At 47.1% G+C, this 19,017-nt stretch overlaps 1 protein-coding gene across 1 annotated transcript in view; it reads left to right on the plus strand.

Annotated features, from left to right (window-relative positions):
• cttnbp2 (cortactin binding protein 2) overlaps positions 1 to 19,017 on the plus strand; it is a 129,312-nt gene that overhangs the window by 49,564 nt on the left and 60,731 nt on the right. Inside the window, exon 3 of the mRNA XM_056281552.1 lies at positions 12,382 to 12,612. Coding sequence (XP_056137527.1) covers positions 12,382 to 12,612 — 231 coding nt within the window. The remainder of the gene's footprint in view (positions 1 to 12,381; positions 12,613 to 19,017) is intronic.

The following is a 19,017-nucleotide window of genomic DNA, read 5'->3' on the forward strand; positions in this document are numbered from 1 at the left end:
TATAGCAGTCAGTCCGCACAGTTTACAATAAACCCAGTAAGTAAATCAAGACAGCCAGGTAAATTCTCAGGGTGGAAGGTATAACTCTTTTTGGGCTTTTTAGTTGGAGGTAGTTTCTGAGTTTCCTTCACTGATTCCTGTGCCAGCTTTGCCTGTTCCTCTGGGTCGGAATCACTTCCTTCTGCTGAGTCCGCTCAAATGTCAGCCTCAAGACAAAAGTGGCATACTTATCGTACTGCAGCTTGGTTTGAACCCGATAAAATGCACCCTTTTCAATGTCCTTCCCAGTCTTCGTAACGCCCAGTATCCAGCTAGCATTAGTACTGTTACTTAGGCACAACACACAAAAACCAGGCATCCAACTTTATTTATACATTTCATGGCCACCATGATGTGGACACCCAAACATCACACCCATATTTGCTCAGAACATCTTGTTCTAAAGCCATGGGCAATTAACATGGAGTTGGTCCCCCCTTTGCTGCTATAACAACCTCCACTCTTTCTGGGAAGGCTTTCCACTAGATTTTGGAACATGGCTGCAGGGATTTGCTCCCCTTCAGCCACAAGAACATTAGTGAGGTTGGGCACTGATGTTAAGGAGAAGGCCTGGCTCACAGTCAGCATTCCAATTCATCCCAGAGGTGTTGAATGGGGTTACGCTCAGAACTCTTTGCAGGCCAGTAAAGTTCTTCAACTCCAAACTTGGCAAACCATGTCTTTATGGACCTTGCTTTTTCACAGGGTATTATCATGCTGAGACAGGAAAGGGCCTTCCCCAAGCTGTTGTCACAAAGTTGGAAGAACACGATTCTCTAGAATGTCACTGTATGCTGTAGCATTAAGATTTTCCTTCACTGGAACTAAGGGGCCTAGCCCAAACCACAAAAAACAGCTCCAGACCATTGTTCCTCCTCCACCAAACTTTACAGTTGGCACTATGCATTCGGGCAGGTAGTGTTCTCCGGGCATCCACCAAACCCAGATTGCTCTGTCAGACTGCCAGATAGATAGTGTAGTGTGAGTCCTCGCTCCAGAGAACGCATTTTCACTGCTCCAGAGTCCAATGATGGTGTGCTTTATACTACTCCAGCTAACAATTGGCATTGCGCATGGTGATCTTTGGCTTGTGTGCAGCTGTTCGACCATGGAAACCCATTTCATGAATCTCCTGATGGAGAGTTGTTGTACTGACGATGCTTCCAGAGGCAGTTAGGAACTCATTAGCAAGTGTTGCGACCAAGGACGAACGATTTTTATGCGCTACGCACTCGGCGGTTCCGTTCTGTGGTCTTGTTTGGCCTACTGCTTCGCGGCTGAGCTGTTGTTGTTCTGAGATGTTTCCGCTTCACAATAACAGACTTACAGTTGACCGGGGCAGATCTAGCAGGGCAGATACTTGACCAGGAAAGGTGGCATCCTATGACGGTGCCATGTTGAAAGCCACTGAGCTCTTGAGTATGACTATTCTACTGCCAATGTTTGTCTGTGGAGATTGCATGGCTGTCTGCTGGATTTTATGCCCTTGTTAGTAATGGATATGGCTAATATAGTCAGACCCACTAATTAGAAGGGGTGTCCACATACTTTTGGCCATTTAGTGTATGACTAAATAGGAAATTATATTTATACTTCATATTTCTTCAAGATCTTCTTCTACAGCTCGCAGAGCAATAGCATTTCTCCTCCAGTTCATCCCCATAGACCTCCTGATGTGGAACTCTATTCACCATTGCATTGAGGGGGCAGATGGATCACCCACAGTTATTGAATGCCACTGAGAATATATGTTAAGGAGTTACATTCCTTCTAAACCGTCAAATCTCATTTAGAAGAATTCATCGAGATTCTCATTTTTTAGAGAATCTCATTTAGATAGGAAAAACTCACGGTTGATTGATATTTGCTGTTCATGAGGTATTCGTTTATATGCTGGTTTTATGTCAAAATGAACAATAGTTGATGCATTTTATGATCGGAAAATTATGATAGGAATTCAAAAATATGATAGTATTTAGGCGTAGAAATTTAACTGCGGGGAAATGACCCAGGTCCTAAACCCCAAATACTATATTGAGATAGTAGTTTTTGTTTGTCAGATATTATGGTTTCCCTCTAAAAATTGTTGACAGCAAACATATTCGATAAGCAAAGTCAATAAAATCCAAGCGACGCCCAATGCCACTCTTCCCTTTGTCTCCCTTGCTTTCACATCCTCATGCCCAGAACTGAAGCCATAGATGGTTGTTGACATTCCTTGTCTTTACCACTTAAATCAATGCACTATTCAATCCAGCTGTCCCACTCCCACCAGTCTTTTAGGGTCCTTTATCTTGATGTGTGGTTGTCCTCTGCAAAGGAATAGAAAATGTAACTTAAATACATGCACGGGTTGGTAGATTGTAATATTGAGAGAAACGTTTTAGCCGTGTTTCTATCAGCCCAATTCTGGAACCAAGGGGGTCGTTGATGCAAAAGAATCCAATTTACTTATCCTATCTCAGTTCTCAGTGAGGTCTGTAGTAATGGGGGGCGGGAGATGTTCTGGCGGCTCAGTAGTTAAAGAGAGGAAGTATTTTGTCATAGCATTTTCATGGGTGTGACTCACTACAATAATAAATATGTCCACCATATGCCCCAAATTCTGCCCAAAGGTCTATGAGCAAGGCACTGAATTGCCTTACACTTCTCAACTACTGTAAATTCACCTAAAATACAGTGTGTAGAGGGCAGTACTGTTAAAAAACAAAAAAGCAAAGAATCGGATTTTAATCAGTAGCAAATAATGCATTTATTGTTTGTGGGTTCATGTATTTAAGAGTCTAAGTGCCTTTCAGCATGACACTATCCCCCCCCGTTGTCACCCTGGGTAAGAACATCCACCTAAGAATGCCCAAAATACCAAACAAAAAAACAAAATATATATATATATAAAAAAGCAACATGGTTTCGCTGGCGACTAGAGGTTAAGCTGAATGTAGATGAGCTATTGTTGACAGCCATGTTATATTGACCCTGACCTTTTGTGGTTGAAGTGAGAAGTCTGAACGGCGCTAGTCAATATATTGACCCCACCATGCAGTCGTAACAAGTGGCACAATGTCCGGCAAGAAGGGTTGATGAAAAGCACTATGCCAGAAAACTCGTACCAGTTATTATATATGCTCAAGTCTATCTAGCACATCAGTTTAGGACAAGAAGGTATGTGTAAGCTCCACCATGCTCACATTAGGCTACTCTCCATGCATTTCATTCCTAGTCCCCCTGGCGAATCCTATGATCATGGAATCCTATGACCTGGCGAATCCTATGATCCTCCTATGATCTGTAGGTCTATTGTTCTTATGTCGCTGGACTGCAACATGAAGTCTGCATTTCATCTTTTTTTTAAACCTCACACCAGCACATGTTCTGGTTGATACCATTGCTTTTGCTGCAATATTATTTAAACTGAGTAGTGTGAATAATGTATTTTAGAAACCCACAGTCTCCTATTTCTCTTGCAACTGTATTGTTGTCATACTGCTCTCATGTACATGGACTTTATTGATGTCTAATATTTGTACAAATTGTTTACACAATTTTTTTTTCTTTTTGAATTTTTCCCCTCCTTTTTCTCCCCAATTGTACTTGGCCAATTACCCAGCTCCTCCGAGCCGTCCCGGTCTCTGCTCCACCCCCTCTGCCGATCCGGGGAGGTGCTGTAGACTACTACATAACTCCTCCGATACATGTGGAGTCGCCACCTCACCTGACAGTGAGGAGTTTCATCAGGGGAATGTTGCACGTGGGAGGATCACGCTATTCCCCCCAGTTCCCCCGAACAGGCGCCCCGACCGACCAAAGGAGGCGCCAATGCAGCGACCAGGACACATAACCACATCCGGCTGCCCGGAATGAAAAAAAATTTCATTTTAAATATACAGAATTGTAAATGTGTATATGTAATTATCTTTTAATAACTAGAGTCCCAAGTGAGCGTACTTCAAGTTAAATTCCTGGTCTTTGAAAACTGACATGGCAGTCAAAAAGTATTCAAGCTTGTCATGATGCCTGAATGCAGGTAGTGCCTGAATGGTGAATGTACACTCACCGGCCACTTTATTAGGCACACCTGTCCAACTGCTCGTTAACGCAAATTTCTAATCAGCCAATCACATGGCAGCAACTCAATGCATTTAGGCATGTAGACATGGTCAAGACGATCTGCTGCAGTTCAAACCAAGCATCAGAATGGGGAAGAAAGGTGATTTAAGTGACTTTGAGCGTGGCATGGTTGTTGGTGCCAGACGGGCTGGTCTGAGTATTTCAGAAACTGCTGATCTACTGGGATTTTCACGCACAACCATCTCTAGGGTTTACAGAGAATGGTCCGAAAAAGAGAAAATATCCAGTGAGCGGCAGTTCTGTGGGCGAAAATGCCTTGTTGATGCCAGAGGTCAGAGGAGAATGGCCAGACTGGTTCGAGCTGACAGAAAGGCAACAGTAACTCAAATAACCACTCATTACAACCGAGGTATGCAGAAGAGCATCTCTGAACGCACAACACGTCGAACCTTGAGGCAGATGGGCTACAGCAGCAGAAGACCACACCGGGTGCCACTCCTGTCAGCTAAGAACAGGAAGCTGAGGCTACAATTCGCACAGGCTCACCAAAATTGGACAATAGAAGATTGGAAAAACGTTGCCTGGTCTGATGAGTCTCGATTTCTGCTGCGACATTCGGATGGTAGGGTCAGAATTTGGCGTCAACAACATGAAAGCATGGATCCATCCTGCCTTGTATCAACGGTTCAGGCTGGTGGTGTAATGGTGTGGGGGATATTTTCTTGGCACACTTTGGGCCCCTTAGTACCAATTGAGCATCGTGTCAACGCCACAGCCTACCTGAGTATTGTTGCTGACCATGTCCATCCCTTTATGACCACAGTGTTCCCATCTTCTGATGGCTACTTCCAGCAGGATAACGTGCCATGTCATAAAGCTCAAATCATCTCAGACTGGTTTCTTGAACATGACAATGAGTTCACTGTACTCAAATGGCCTCCACAGTCACCAGATCTCAATCCAATAGAGCACCTTTGGGATGTGGTGGACCGGGAGATTCGCATCATGGATGTGCAGCCGACAAATCTGCAGCAACTGCGTGATGCTATCATGTCAATATGGACCAAACTCTCTGAGGAATGTTTCCAGTACCTTGTTGAATCTATGCCACGAAGGATTAAGGCAGTTCTGAAGGCAAAAGGGGGTCCAACCCGGTACTAGCAAGGTGTACCTAATAAAGTGGCCAGTGAGTGTATGTATGTATGTAATGATGTGTACAGTCTGCTCTTTGCATGTACACTCCCCTGTCTGTTGTATGTGTTGCATTGTCCCCTTCCAGGTATTTCATGTGACTATGCACCATCGCAGAGTGGTGCAAACAAATTCCCCGTAAGCGTATTGCACTTGGGGAAAGAAAGTTGCTCTGATTCTGCAATCATTTGCTCCACCGTCAAGCATTTTATATAATGAAGATGCAGAGGACAGATAGTGAGGTGTGACTCATGGCAGGTTGCAGTGAGAAACAAGCTACCTATGGGTGATGTTTTAACGTTATTAGACCGAGTCCAGGAAGTGTGCATATCATATTGCACCCCCATATATGCGTCCTGTGGGAGGTCCTAAGGGAGCCACTTAAGTACCATATAAAGAGGAAGCTTCCTTTTCTCCTCCATCCCTCCATCTCCCTTTTTGTTAATTTAAGGTTGAGGTATACGGGGAATACTGAGGGAGCTTTCACATTGATTTGTTTTCTGTCAGCTGCTCTGCGACCATCGGGGGCCGAGTTTATTTTTTGCCATCGTTATCAAAGGATCAGATGCTTTATTTGAATCACTTGCTCCCTTGCGGATCTTTCCAACATTTGAATCAGTTTTCCATCCTCTTGGCTGTATTGGACTTTGGATTCAGTAACGACCAACTAGTTGAATTGCATTTTGCTAAATCTGTAGGTCTTCAGCAGTGGCACTCATTCTTCTTCCCTGCTTTAAAACCACTGTGTATTTCTTCATTGTGAAGATTTTTTTGGCTTTTCCCCCTTTTTCTCCCCATTGTACTTGGCCAATCACCCCACTCTTCCAAGCCGTCCTGGTCACTGCTCCACCCCCTCAGTCGAGCCAGGGAGGGCTGCAGACTACCACGTCTCCTCCGATACATGTGGAGTCGCCAGCCGCTTCTTTTCACCTGACAGTGAGGAGTTTCACCAGGGTGATGTAGCGTGTGGGAAGATCACGCTATCCCCCCAGCCCCCCCGAACATGCGCCCCGACCAACCAGAGGAGGCGCTAGTGCAGCGACCAGGACACATACCCACATCTGTTCTCCCACCCGCAGACATGGCCAGTTGTGTCTCCAGGGAAGCCCGACCAAGCCAGAGGTAACGGTGGGATTCAAACTGGCGATCTCTGTGTTAGTAGGCAACGGAATAGACCGCCACGCTACCCGGGCGCCCTCATTAACCGACTAATTGAATCACATTTTGCCTAAATCTGTAGGTCTTCAGCAGTGGCACTCATTTTTCTTCCCTGCTTTAAAACCGCTGTGTATTTCTTCATTGTGAAGAGTTCTTAGGGCTACACTGGATGGTTACGGCCGTGGATAGAGAATTAAATTACACCTTTTAAAATCATTCTCTCAATTTGTAGTCTGTTGTTGAAATTAGAACAATAAATTCCAGTGGTCAATACAAAGTAAGTAAATGAAAAAGCAAAAAGTATGATTTGTTAACAAATTTCAACGTTCTTTGTCTTTTTTTTTCCATGCAACAGAGGCTGCAAGCTCCAGAGGTTTAGATTGATGGGTCTAGAATTGGTATTGAGCAGGCGGTTGCTTAAATAACACTTAAAATTACAACCAAAGAGTGCTCATAATAAGCTTAAATTTCCCCGTAATGGTGCGTCACTCCATGGTGTAGATGGCACAGCCCAGCGAGCTGGAGAGTAGTCTCTAGCTGTTCCCTAATGTATGGCGGATCAGTGGGATCAATTGGAAGCCTCCAGGGAACTTTGACAGCTGATGAGATCTCACAGGATTTATCTTCACTAGCCCCAACCCACACATCACCAAGGCATAATAGGATGACATATGACCCCCAAGCCTGACTGGTGTGAGGTATTGATGGTCGATCCATTTCTTCTCATCTCTTCGCTGGGAATCAGAGCTCCAGTGGGAAATAGACCTAGTTTTACACAACTCTAATGGGATTTAAAATAAAATAAAATTGGCCATAATTGCAAAACAGTGAACACAGGTATGGCTCATTGGTGCAGTACATTCGGTACATGTGCACAAGTTGCAGACACAGAAGGACAGTACCCGAAGCAGGATTATAGTTTCAGAGGGTAAATCCTGTTTATTAGCTGAATGGTGAGGTTTCTTTGGAGAACGTCTTCCTCTGATTTTTTTGCCTTGGTTACTGTGTGTATGTATATTGGTATGCGTTAAGCGATATTTTCGATATTTCTAAGTGAAACAAATTACTCATTGTAATGTGAAAGGATCGCTCTTACTGCCGCAGTCTACAGTTTTCCTAAACCAGAGACAATGACCTGAATGAATGCGGTGTTTTACACAAATACTATGGCGTTCAAAAATGTTGTCCAGTTAGTCCGGGTGGCGTGGCGGTCTATTCCGTTGCCTACCAACACAGGGCTCGCTTGATCACATCTCCATGTTACCTCCAGCTTGGTCCGGTGTCCCTACACACACAATTGGCCGTGTCTGGGGGGGGGGGGGGGGGGCAAGCTGGATGTGGGTATGTGTCCTGGTCACTGCAGTACTGCCTCCTCTGGTCGATCGGGGCGCCTGTTCAGGGGGGAGGGGGAACTGGGGGGAATAGCGTGATCCTCCCATGTGCTACATCCCCCTGGTGAAACTCCTCTCTGTCAGGTGAAAAGAAGCGGCTGGCGACTCCACATGTATGGGAGGAGGCATGTAGTAGTCTGCAGCCCTCCCCGGATCAGCAGAGGGGGTGGAGCAGCGACCGGGACGGCTCAGAAGAGTGGAGTAATTGGCCAAGTAAAATTGGGGAGAAAAAGGGAGAGAAAAAAAAAATATTGTCCATTTGAACTCCCAAAGCAAAGCGTTTGGTAATGCTAGCGGTCCTAATAGGACAGCGACTGTTGGCAGTGAGCTGCAGGCCCAGTGGATGACGGAGGATGATGGAGGATGATGGAGGACGTACTGGTCTCTGCTGGTGCGAGCCGCCCTGTGTAAATATTTGGAGTGAGATCCTGGGAGGTAAAGGGCAGTTTAAGAATGTTGTCACGTTGCTGCGGTTTATTTACTCCAGAGCTTTCTGGAAGATCCCCAGAGATGGTCAACATGCTTTCAGGCCTGACTGCCTCCTCAGCTCCCAAGTCATCGTTTATTTCCCCTGGTTCTGACAATCTGATACCCTGAGCTGGCTTTCATGATTAACCGTCAAGTTTCCTGGTAAATTAAATGTCGTGTGTGTGTGTGTGTGTTTGTGTGTGTGTGTGTGCGCGTGCGCATGTGTGCACACAGGCAAAAAATGCTAAGCTTTACTCTATATTTCTGTACTTCAAGTATTCTCGCGGAGAATGCATGTGTTCTTGTGCATGTTTGTGTGGTATGTTTTTGTGGTGTGTTTTTGTGCGTGTTTGTGGTGTGTTTTTGTGAAGTGTTTTTGTGCATGTTTGTGGTGTGTTTTTGTGCGTGTTTGTGGTGTGTTTTTGTGCGTGTTTGTGGTGTGTTTTTGTGTGTGTTTGTGGTGTGTTTTTGTGTGTGTTTGTGTGATATGTTTTTGTGCATGTTTGTGTGGTGTGCTTTTGTGCGCGTTAGTGTGGTGTGTTTTTGTGCATGTTTGTGTGGTGTGTTTTTGTGTCAGGAACCGAAGCATGTGTTTATACATGTACGCTTGAAGCATTCTCTCTCCTCCCCGAGTGAGAGAGAGAGAGAGAGAGAGAGTGTGTGTATGTATGTATGTGTGTGTGTGTGTGTGTGTGTGTCTGTGTGCGGGAGAGAGAGACTGAACTAGGCTAGATCTCCTTCTTTGGCAAAGCTTCTTGCAAGCACAGGTGACTGCCATTGGTGCTTGTCTGTCATTGTTATCCTTTATGTCTTTTTTTCTCCTTCTCCCTCGTTCCCTCTGTCTGCCTCTTGCCTCTACATCACGACTGCAATGGCCGTCAACTTTGAAATGAGTTCTCTCTCCCTCCCCGGTCCGTGGGGAGGGAGGATGCTCACAACTGAGCATTCCGGTTTCACAGACAGTCGGTCATAAAATTCCACACTTGGGTTTAACCTCTGTTGGTCGCAGGTGTGAGTCCTTATTAGACGTCTGTCTGCATGGGACTGAAATTTAGGGCTTTGCCCGACTTGTACCAGTGAAGTTCAGGGCCCACCAGAACAAAGCGTGGCAGCTGGTGGTAATTTGGGAACCCAAACCTTCCCCAGTGTCGAGTGCTCATACAACCTAAAAAGCAGATGTGGCAGCAGCTGGCAGTGTTTACATGTGTATTGGCCATAAAAATTAACAACTGTACTGTGGCGATGTTTTTGCCAACTGGGTAAGGGCGGACGGACGAACCGACTTATTCACACACGTGTTTTTATACTTTTACAAATTACGAGTCTTTCAAGCTTATCCCTTCTGTTCGTCCTCTCTATTGTACCCAGCTCTGCAGCAAAGTTCCTTTTGGTGGTTGTGTGTCTGTGTGTGTGTGTGTGTGTGTGTGTGTCAGGTCCCAGTCTCACTGCCAAGTGAGGGAGCATAAATACAGCGTTTACTCACATAACTGCTTGTCAACTCAATTGAGGGCAGGTGTGTCTATGGGGCCAGTAGAGCTAACCTCAGGCTCTCCACTCCAGCTGAAAGAGAAACCAGGCTTTACCACCACAGGTACACTGCCCAATATCCACCACAGGTACACTGCCCAATATCCACCACAGGTACACTGCCCAATATCCACCACAGGTACACTGCCCAATATCCACCACAGGTACACGGCCCAATATCCACCAGAGGTACCCTGCCCAATATCCACCAGAGGTACCCTGCCCAATATCCACCCCAGGTACCCTGCCCAATATCCACCCCAGGTACCCTGCCCAATATCCACCACAGGTACACTGCCCAATATCCACCAGAGGTACCCTGCCCAATATCCACCAGAGGTACCCTGCCCAATATCCACCACAGGTACACTGCCCAATATCCACCACAGGTACCCTGCCCAATATCCACCACAGGTACCCTGCCCAATATCCACCACAGGTACACTGCCCAATATCCACCAGAGGTACCCTGCCCAATATCCACCAGAGGTACCCTGCCCAATATCCACCCCAGGTACCCTGCCCAATATCCACCACAGGTACACTGCCCAATATCCACCACAGGTACACTGCCCAATATCCACCACAGGTACACGGCCCAATATCCACCACAGGTACACTGCCCAATATCCACCACAGGTACACTGCCCAATATCCACCACAGGTACACTGCCCAATATCCACCCCAGGTACCCTGCCCAATATCCACCACAGGTACACTGCCCAATATCAAGTTTGCCAAAAATGACACCTGTTGTTGAGCCAGATTAATTTAATGGAAAATAAAGCCAAATGTCCCCATCTCCATCGTGTGTGTGTGTGTGTTGTGTCGTGTCGTGTCGCAGTCACGTCATGTATAGCTTGCGGTTGTAATGTCCACCAGACAGGAGAGAGCAGCAAGGTTTTGGGTCATTTGTTGTGCTTTTGCCCTTAAGTTAGATTGGTAAGTGTTGCAAGAAGTGTTTGTGTGAAGTCATGCTAAATATGTCGGAGGAGGCGCTAGTGCAGCGACCAGGACACATACCCACATCCGGCTTCCCACCCGCAGACACGGCCAGTTGTGTCTGTAGGGACGCCCGACCAAGCCGAAGGTAACACGGGGATTCGAATTGGCGATCCCCTGTGTTGCTAGGTAACAGAATAGACCGCCACGCCACCCGGACGCCCCAGGACACTGATTATTTCGAATATCTTTGTAGCGAATAATATGGTGATTGACATTCATAAGTGTATGTCCACTTTCAGGACAACGGACTTGGGGCGGAATAGAGAAAAACGCGTTGCCCGTTCGGTCACCTGCAGCCGCTGGACCAGGCGGCGTTGGATAAAAAGGCCACGTGTCAGCTCTGCCACACGCAAACTGTCAACAGCGCCGGTAGCAGACGGTCCGGCTGCAGTCCGTCAGTGCCCGCCGAGCCCGTCGGGCTTGGGTTATGGCGCTGACCTCTACTCCAAATGACCTCTCCTCTCTTTTCTTTTTCTGCATGTGTGCAATGTGGAAGAGAAGGTGTCTCTGTTGCATTCGCTGGGTTTATTCTGAGCTGCCGAGCTCGGTTACCACCAGCTGTTATGTTAACAAGTTCAGTGTCGGAGAAGTGACTCCACTCATTTCCTCTGGTCTCTGGGTCACCTGGGGGGAATTTTTCAGCGTGGTCATTATGGGATACGGACTACACCGACTGACTCGAGTGCAGAATTTAGGTGTTGGATGAAAGCGGCGTGGGATGGAAAGAGTCTTTCGTTGTGGCAATGTCAGGGCTGGGGATGTTACTTGAGGAAGTCTTTGCCGTTGTGGGAACGCCAGTAAGCGACTCTCGGAGCTGGTTCGGCGTTGTGAACTGTTGCCACCTGTGACCGGTCTAACGCGGTCAGAGCAGGGTACAGGGTTACAGCTGATGACTCCATTTCCCATACTATCTCCCTGTGTAACCTGATAGCTGCCATGTCCATGCTGAGCGGTTTTGGAGTCAGCCAGGCTGGCTTTGAGCGGGGGGATGGGGGGTCGGGGGGGGAGGGCAGAGGCCTCAAATGTTGCCCCCAACAAACTGGTAGAGAATTAGGCTTGGGGACACGGGGTGAGGTTGTTGCTGTCGCTATGACTGCGCCTGATGCTGGGACTAGAACTTGGGACTGGGATGGAGGCTGGGTCCAGGGGAGAGGGGGAATCAGATGAGATGTTGAAGAAGAGTACAACAGCCACCCTATGCCTTCAAGTGTCATCATCCTCACTATCCGTTTTTGCTTTTCTCCCTCGGTTGTAATTTCACACATAAACAACTTTGTACACAAGCGATGGCCACACACCCAGTGCGCTCTCCAAAATACCCTCGAGAACGTTCCAGGTGTTACGGCGCTATGATGATGGTATTGGTTTCAGCACCGAATCAGATGAACTCTGTGAAGATGCCGACGTTGTAGTCTGATCTAGTCACATGACTTAGATGGGCTGAAAGAGTCAGAATGACAGTGAAGACACATTTTTCCTGTTAGTTTAGATTTATGTTTACTGACCTCTCTCTCTCTCTCTCTCTCTCTCTAGGCAAGGAGGAAGGAAGTGTTCCTGCAGGAGCGCTACGGCCACTACAGCTTGACAGACCCCTTCTTGGCGCTGCAGAGGGACTTCGAGTGCGGGGTGCCTGGGCCTGACAAGGAGCGGCGGCCCCTGGGATCCAACCCCATCTCCGTGCTGGAGGCCGTCATGGCCCACTGCCGGAAGATGCAGGAGCGGATGTCAGCCCAACTGCAAGCTGCAGAGAACCGTCAGAAGAGGGTAGGGGTCCTGAGGGACGTTTTATTTGAGTGGGTTTGGTCGAATTTGACCCTTTCCGGTGTCACACTCTTTTCTGCTGTACACAGTATTTAAAGATTATGGGGTTTTTATGGCTGGGGTTTGTCATTGTAATTGACACTCAAACGTCATGTGCTAAAGCATTGCACACTAGCCTCCTTCTCTGGATGTCGTTATCAGGAAAAGGACAGATTTCTGTCAGGTTTTGTTTTTTTTCCCCCACAGAATTAGCAGGGCCTTTTTTCTTGGACTACGCTGCTGGGAGAGGATAAACCATAACCGTCTTATTGGAACAGACCATTTCAGAGTATGAAAAATTGGAAATGTTTATTGTAGAGGCTCTCAGTTCTTCCTAAACCCTAATTTTAGGGCCATACAGTTATCATCTGGGTTGTTTTGCCGTGTACGTGGCTATTATTTACCTCCATTCCTGGTTTAAATTCACTGCCAGCAGAAAAGGTAACATCTCATAGGAGGAGATTTCTGGTGGAAGACAGAAGATTTGTTCTTAAAACCAGATATTTTCTACTTTCACAAGAACCAGATCCCCGTTGAGTGAGGGTTTTCCCGGGCAAATGTAAAAAAAAACTGTTAAATCGGCGTTCTTTCTCTGTATGTGAGTCCTTTCTAATTGTTTGAGCATGTGTGTCCCAGGTCTCCTCAGGATTATGTGGCCATGATTAACTGGGCAGCCAGATACTCTCGTCCTATTTTTTCCCCCTCCTCTCTCTCTCTTCTCTCCTCTGTCCCTCTCTTCTTTGTCTCTTTCTGTCTCTCCCTCTGTGTCTCTCCTTTATCTTTTCCTCGCTCCGTACTCTCTCCTCCTCCGTCTATTGAGGTATGTGGTGAGGAGGCTGGAATATGTGAAAGTGAGGGTGTTGGGTGTTGGGTGTGTGGCCGGCTGAATGGGTGTGGGGGGGAGGATGATAATGGTGTGTGTGTGTGTGTGTGTGTGTGCTAACTGCTATTATCCCTGTCCTGGCCTTGAACCCTGCAATTATAATGGAACCTGAATTGTGAGCCAACTGGAACCTGTAGATTCACACACACACACACACACACACACACACACACACACACACACACACACACACTAACTGGAGATGGGCCAAAGAAGAACGGAGGGATGGAAGGCGGTAAGAGAGAAGCGAAAGAGGTCATAGAGGAGGTGGTGAATGGGAGCGAGGAGCAGAAGGAGTGTGGTGGTAGTTGTAATAGTGAGGCTGGTCCAGCAGACTGGCCATTTGTAAGGATGTGTTTGAGTTGCTCAGGTCAGCCAGGGATTTGTTCCAAAGGAAAAGGATCGATCCCACGCCGAAGTTGTGTGTGTGTGTGTGTGTGTGTGTGTGTGTGTGTGTGTGGTTTGTATTTCTGTATTCATGGGGACCATGAGTCCCAAAAAATGAGCTGGTGGTAAGGGTTAGGGGCTATGGAATGAGTGTCAGGTCCTGTCAAATATAGGAGGATGAGGCCGGGTAGGGTAGCGGTCTGTTCCGTGGCCTACCAACACAGGGATCTCCGGTTCGAATCCCCGTGTTACCTCCGGCTTGGTCGGGCTTTCCTACAGACACAATTGGCTGTGTCTGCGGGTGGGAAGCCGGATGTGGGTATGTGTCCTGGTCGCTGCACTGGCGCCTCCTCTAGTCGGTCGGGGCACCTGTTCGGGGAGGGGGGGGGGGGGTTCCCCTGACAAAACTCCTCACTGTCAGGTTAAAAGAAGCGGCTGGCGACTCCACGTGTATCAGAAGAAGCATGTGGCAGTCTGCAGCCCTCCCTGGCTCGGCAGAGGGGGTGGAGCAGCGACCGGGGCGGCTCGGAAGAGTGGGGCAATTGGCCGGATACAATAGGGGAGAAAAAGGGGGGGGGGTCCAAAAACATTGGAGGATGAAGCCTTGTGTGTTTGCGCACATTTACTGATGTTGTAACATGCTTGTTACTGGTACACTTGAACTCTGCTGGGTATATCTTTGCCAAAGGTACATTAGTTAAATTTAGCTGTATTTTGTCTCGGGGCTTTATGTTTGGGTAGTGGAGGAGGGAGTGAGTGCCTTCATTTCCAGATGATCAGCAATTTCCAACACACAACAGTCCATGAAACTATCCCTTTCGGTGATAAACTAGGTTTGGCTGGTGAGAGGACTCTAAGCTAGGTTATGGGGGTTCACGTGAGAGCTGATATATTTACATCCCACCAAAGGGGTTTGCTTGATTTCATCACCAAACAACTCCAGAGGCTCTCAGTGCCCCCCCCCCTATACCTCCCCACTCACTTACACAGCGTCTTTACCACCCTGACGCCACACTTCCTTTAAGCCCTGCAACTGTCCCGCAACATCTCATCTGTGGAGATTTTGTTTGTCTTTCGCTTAACAAAGTGACTGCTGAAGTAGAACGGTTTGGCCCGAGTAAGGCAACTGTCCTTGACAAGGACTTGGCTCACCCCACCACAAACCGCCCTCCTATGACTACGGCATTCCTGTCATCACCTAGCGTAGGAAGTCACCACAACACTGCGGTTTACCCTCCTTTTTCCCAGAATAAATCACCATGTTGCTGTTGTCATGGTGACCAGTGCCTCTGATTGTATGCTTGCGTCCGAGCGGATCGGGCCACTGGTGACAAGGGGGCGGGATCCGGATGACAGTGGGGATTAACGGCTCTCCCGGAGCATTTGAAATGAACAAAGCGGAGCCACCGACAAAAAAAACAAACCTTTAAGGGCAGGCGGGCTCCGGGACTTCCCATTTGCCAGGTAGAGTGAATTCCAGCCAAGTTTTATGTGCTATCTATATCCCCGTGCTTCCGTATATCTCCTGTTCCCGTAAGTAAGCTGTTGAATTATCCATGAGGCCTGAGGCATGCTAAAAGCAGGCAGCCGTAAGAAACGTATTCAACAGTCTGAACAGGGGCGCATAAAAAAAACCTTACCCCCACCAATCAATGAATCATGAAGTCACTGGTAGGTTCCCCTGTGCCGTCCCTCCACGTTCTACCCCATTACAATGCACACACTCCAACGGTGAAGACATGACTTTATTTGTTGTGTTTTTTTATCAGCAAACATTGTGGCAGAGGGCGAATTCTGAAAGTGAGGCCACAGCCCACAGTTCTGAAATTCCCCGTCCTCAAAATGAGCTCTCCACATGTCGGTAATAGATATTTCAGCATGCGGTGGCAACCAAGAGCTCAGTTATACTGACTCGTGACCAAAAGGTCGCCAGTTTGAATTCCAGGCAACCTCGAGAAAACACTGGTGTGGACTGTCCTCTGGCGATAGCTTTTAAATGGTTTTTGAGTGAGACACCTGTTCGTACTTGTTCCAGCCGAGCTGCTCAGCGGGCCGCTAGTGGTTGTGGGAAAGTGTGTAATTGTCTGCACGAATGTGAAGCGTGGAGGTACTATAAATGAGCGTGCTTGGTTGGATTCAAGAATAAAAGTGAAGTGAGAAGACTTTTTCAAGCGAAGCAAGTGGGTTATAGCACCATCGGCGGTTGCATTTTCTTTAATCAATATCCTCTTGCCGGGAAACATCTGAATAGACTCTTGATTCTGTTGCATAAGAGCATGGCTTGTCTGTATTGACCAAAACAATTACCCGTTGTGCCACTTTTAAGACTGACTGTTGACCACCAGAGGCGGATGTTAGCGGGTTTTTTGGCCAGTGTGAACGGGGTATTAGCTTATGGAAACTTATAGATGCAAAAAAAAAACTCTTGTAGATAGGTTACAGCCTGGACAAAACAAAATAGAAAAAGACTTAAGGGGGTATGAAATAATAACTAAGTGAAAAGGTTGACAATACGTTTCAACATATACGCAGCACACCAACATTTTGGCATTTGACTGAATTACGATGGCTTTAATCTGTGGCCAATTAGCAGCTAGCAGTTGCACCTCTTTGTGAATAACAACTGCTGTTCCCTTGATGATACTTCTGGCCTGTAATCCTCAGTACCCCCCCCCCTCAAAAGCTTTGGCCGTCTGACTAGTATCCCTGTGACAAGGGGACGGAGGAGGCTCATTTGGAAGTGAAAGGCGATGAGGCGGGGTATCAGCTCTGTTGTGTTTAGCAACAGCTGTGGCTCTCCAGATATAAACTGGGGCGGGGGAGGGGGGCAGTTGGTTGACAAGTCATCGAAATCGAACCTTACGTAGAGAATCACAGAAAGTTGAATCAGTTCATGTGGGCACATTTGTTGGGGGGAAAAAGTTTCATCACTCATCTAAGTGACCTCTTCGGTCTATACTGACTGCAGGTACCCCCATCCTTATAAACAATACAGTGGCATAACGACCGAAAACAATGATCAGTTTCATATGCAAATAGGTGTGACCAGACCACCAACTAGAGTTACAATGGCTATGTGTACTATTCACAGAGGATTTGGGAATGTTTGCCACCACAGCACTGTAAGATGGCAGCAGATGTAATCTTAGTCCCCCCCCCCCCGCCCTTCAGTTCAGGGATTGTCGTTCCCTCTTCACATAGATGACCTCTTTGACTCCCCGTTCCAACCAGCATTCCTCCCTGTCAAGGATGTACACATCCTCATCCTTGAAAGAGGGGCCGCCGGCCTGTAGATGGTGTAGACTGCAGAGTCCTGGCCTGCCGAGGTAGCTCTTCTGTGTTGTGCCATCCTCTTGGCCAGCGTCTGTTTGGTCTCCCCGATGTACAAGTCACGGCAATCCTCCCAGCACTTAACAACATAACTATATTGCTCTGTTAGTGCCAGTTGACCTGATCCTTGGGGTGGACCAATTTCTGGCACAGCGTGTTTTGGGGTTTGAAAGCAACTGTGTGGCTGTCTGACAGGCAACTCACCCAGGCAGAGAAAGAATTCCTTGTGAAGGGGCTGAATTTTGCTGTCACACCAAGGCAAATCCCGCCAGTGGAATTGATCACAGCCACGGAATCAGCGATCCGTAACAATAGCATCACGGACCAGGAAGTGGAGCAACTGCAGACGAAAGTTTCAGCCTGACTCAGCAATGTGAAAGCACCACCGTCCAACATCAGCAGAAATGAGAGAAATGCACTTAAGACTCTCAGTAAGGCCAATAACATCATCATCCTTCCAGCAGACAAAGACAGATGCACTGTTGTATTAAACCAGACGGACTATCATGAGAAAGTTACGACGTTACTCAGCGACATAAATACCTATGAGCCCCTGAAACGAGATCCAGGCAGTGGTTACAAGAAAAAGGTGATAGATTGTCTGAAGCTGTTAGAACATGACGGTGCTATTAACAGAATTTTGTACCACAGATTATACCCAAGGAATCTACACCCAGTCATATGGGTTACCTAAGATACATAAACAGGATGTGCCATTACGGCCTGTTATTTGTATAATTAACTCAGTGACCTATAACATCTCTAAGTTGCTGGTATATTTCTTAACCCGTTGGTAGGCAGTAATGAACATCACATTCAGAACACTAGATTTTGTGGATAAGGTGAGGGACATCATTATGAAGAGGGGTGAAACAATGGTCTCTTATGATGTTATGTCGCTCTTCACATGTGTTCCTGTTGATGAAGCAGTGGAGGTACTCTATGAAATTAAAGGACGACTCCACCCTTGGCAATAGGAGCACCCTTAACACTGACCAAGTGTGTTTGCTCCCAAAGCTGTGTCTTCAGTCCACGTACTTCACATACTACAGGGGGCAGTACTATAGGCAGATGCATGAGTGTGCTCTGGGTTCCCCAGTTTCACTTATAGTTGCTAGCCTGTATATGGAGGGAGTGGAAAAGAGGGCTCTGATGTCCTATCCAGGGTCACCACCTAGCCATTGGTTCGGATTTGTGGACGACAACTGGATTGAAATTAAATCTCAGGATGTACTATATTTCACTGACCACATTACCTGTGGGCCATAGAGGATGTAAAATATTACAGGTTAGCCTTCTTAGACTGTGAAATTGCAATTGTCGAGGGAGGAAATTTGATTGCTGATTTTTACTGTGAAACAACACCTACTGATCAGTACTTAAGGTTTGACTCTCATCATCCATTGGAGTAGAAACTAGGAGTCATCGGGATACAGAAGAGCTACCTTGTCAGACCAGGACTCTGTAGTCTACACCCATCTACAGGCCAGTGGCCACTCTTTCAAGGATGAGGATGTTCACATCCTTGATAGGGAGGAACGCTTGTTTGAACGGGGAGTCAAAGAGGTGTGGGGGGGGGGGGTCTAAGAGTACATCTGTCGCCATCTTACAATGCTGTGATTGCAACTATTCCCCAATCCTCTGTGAATAGTACACATGGCCATTGTAACTCTAGTTAATGGTCACGGTAAATTGCAAATGAACAGAGACTCCATCACCACCACTGACTCTTTTAAATTCCTTGGAGCATAAATCAGCAATAACCTGAA

Source organism: Lampris incognitus, chromosome 6 (assembly GCF_029633865.1).
Source record: "Lampris incognitus isolate fLamInc1 chromosome 6, fLamInc1.hap2, whole genome shotgun sequence".
In the NCBI taxonomy this organism is placed as follows: domain Eukaryota; kingdom Metazoa; phylum Chordata; class Actinopteri; order Lampriformes; family Lampridae; genus Lampris; species Lampris incognitus.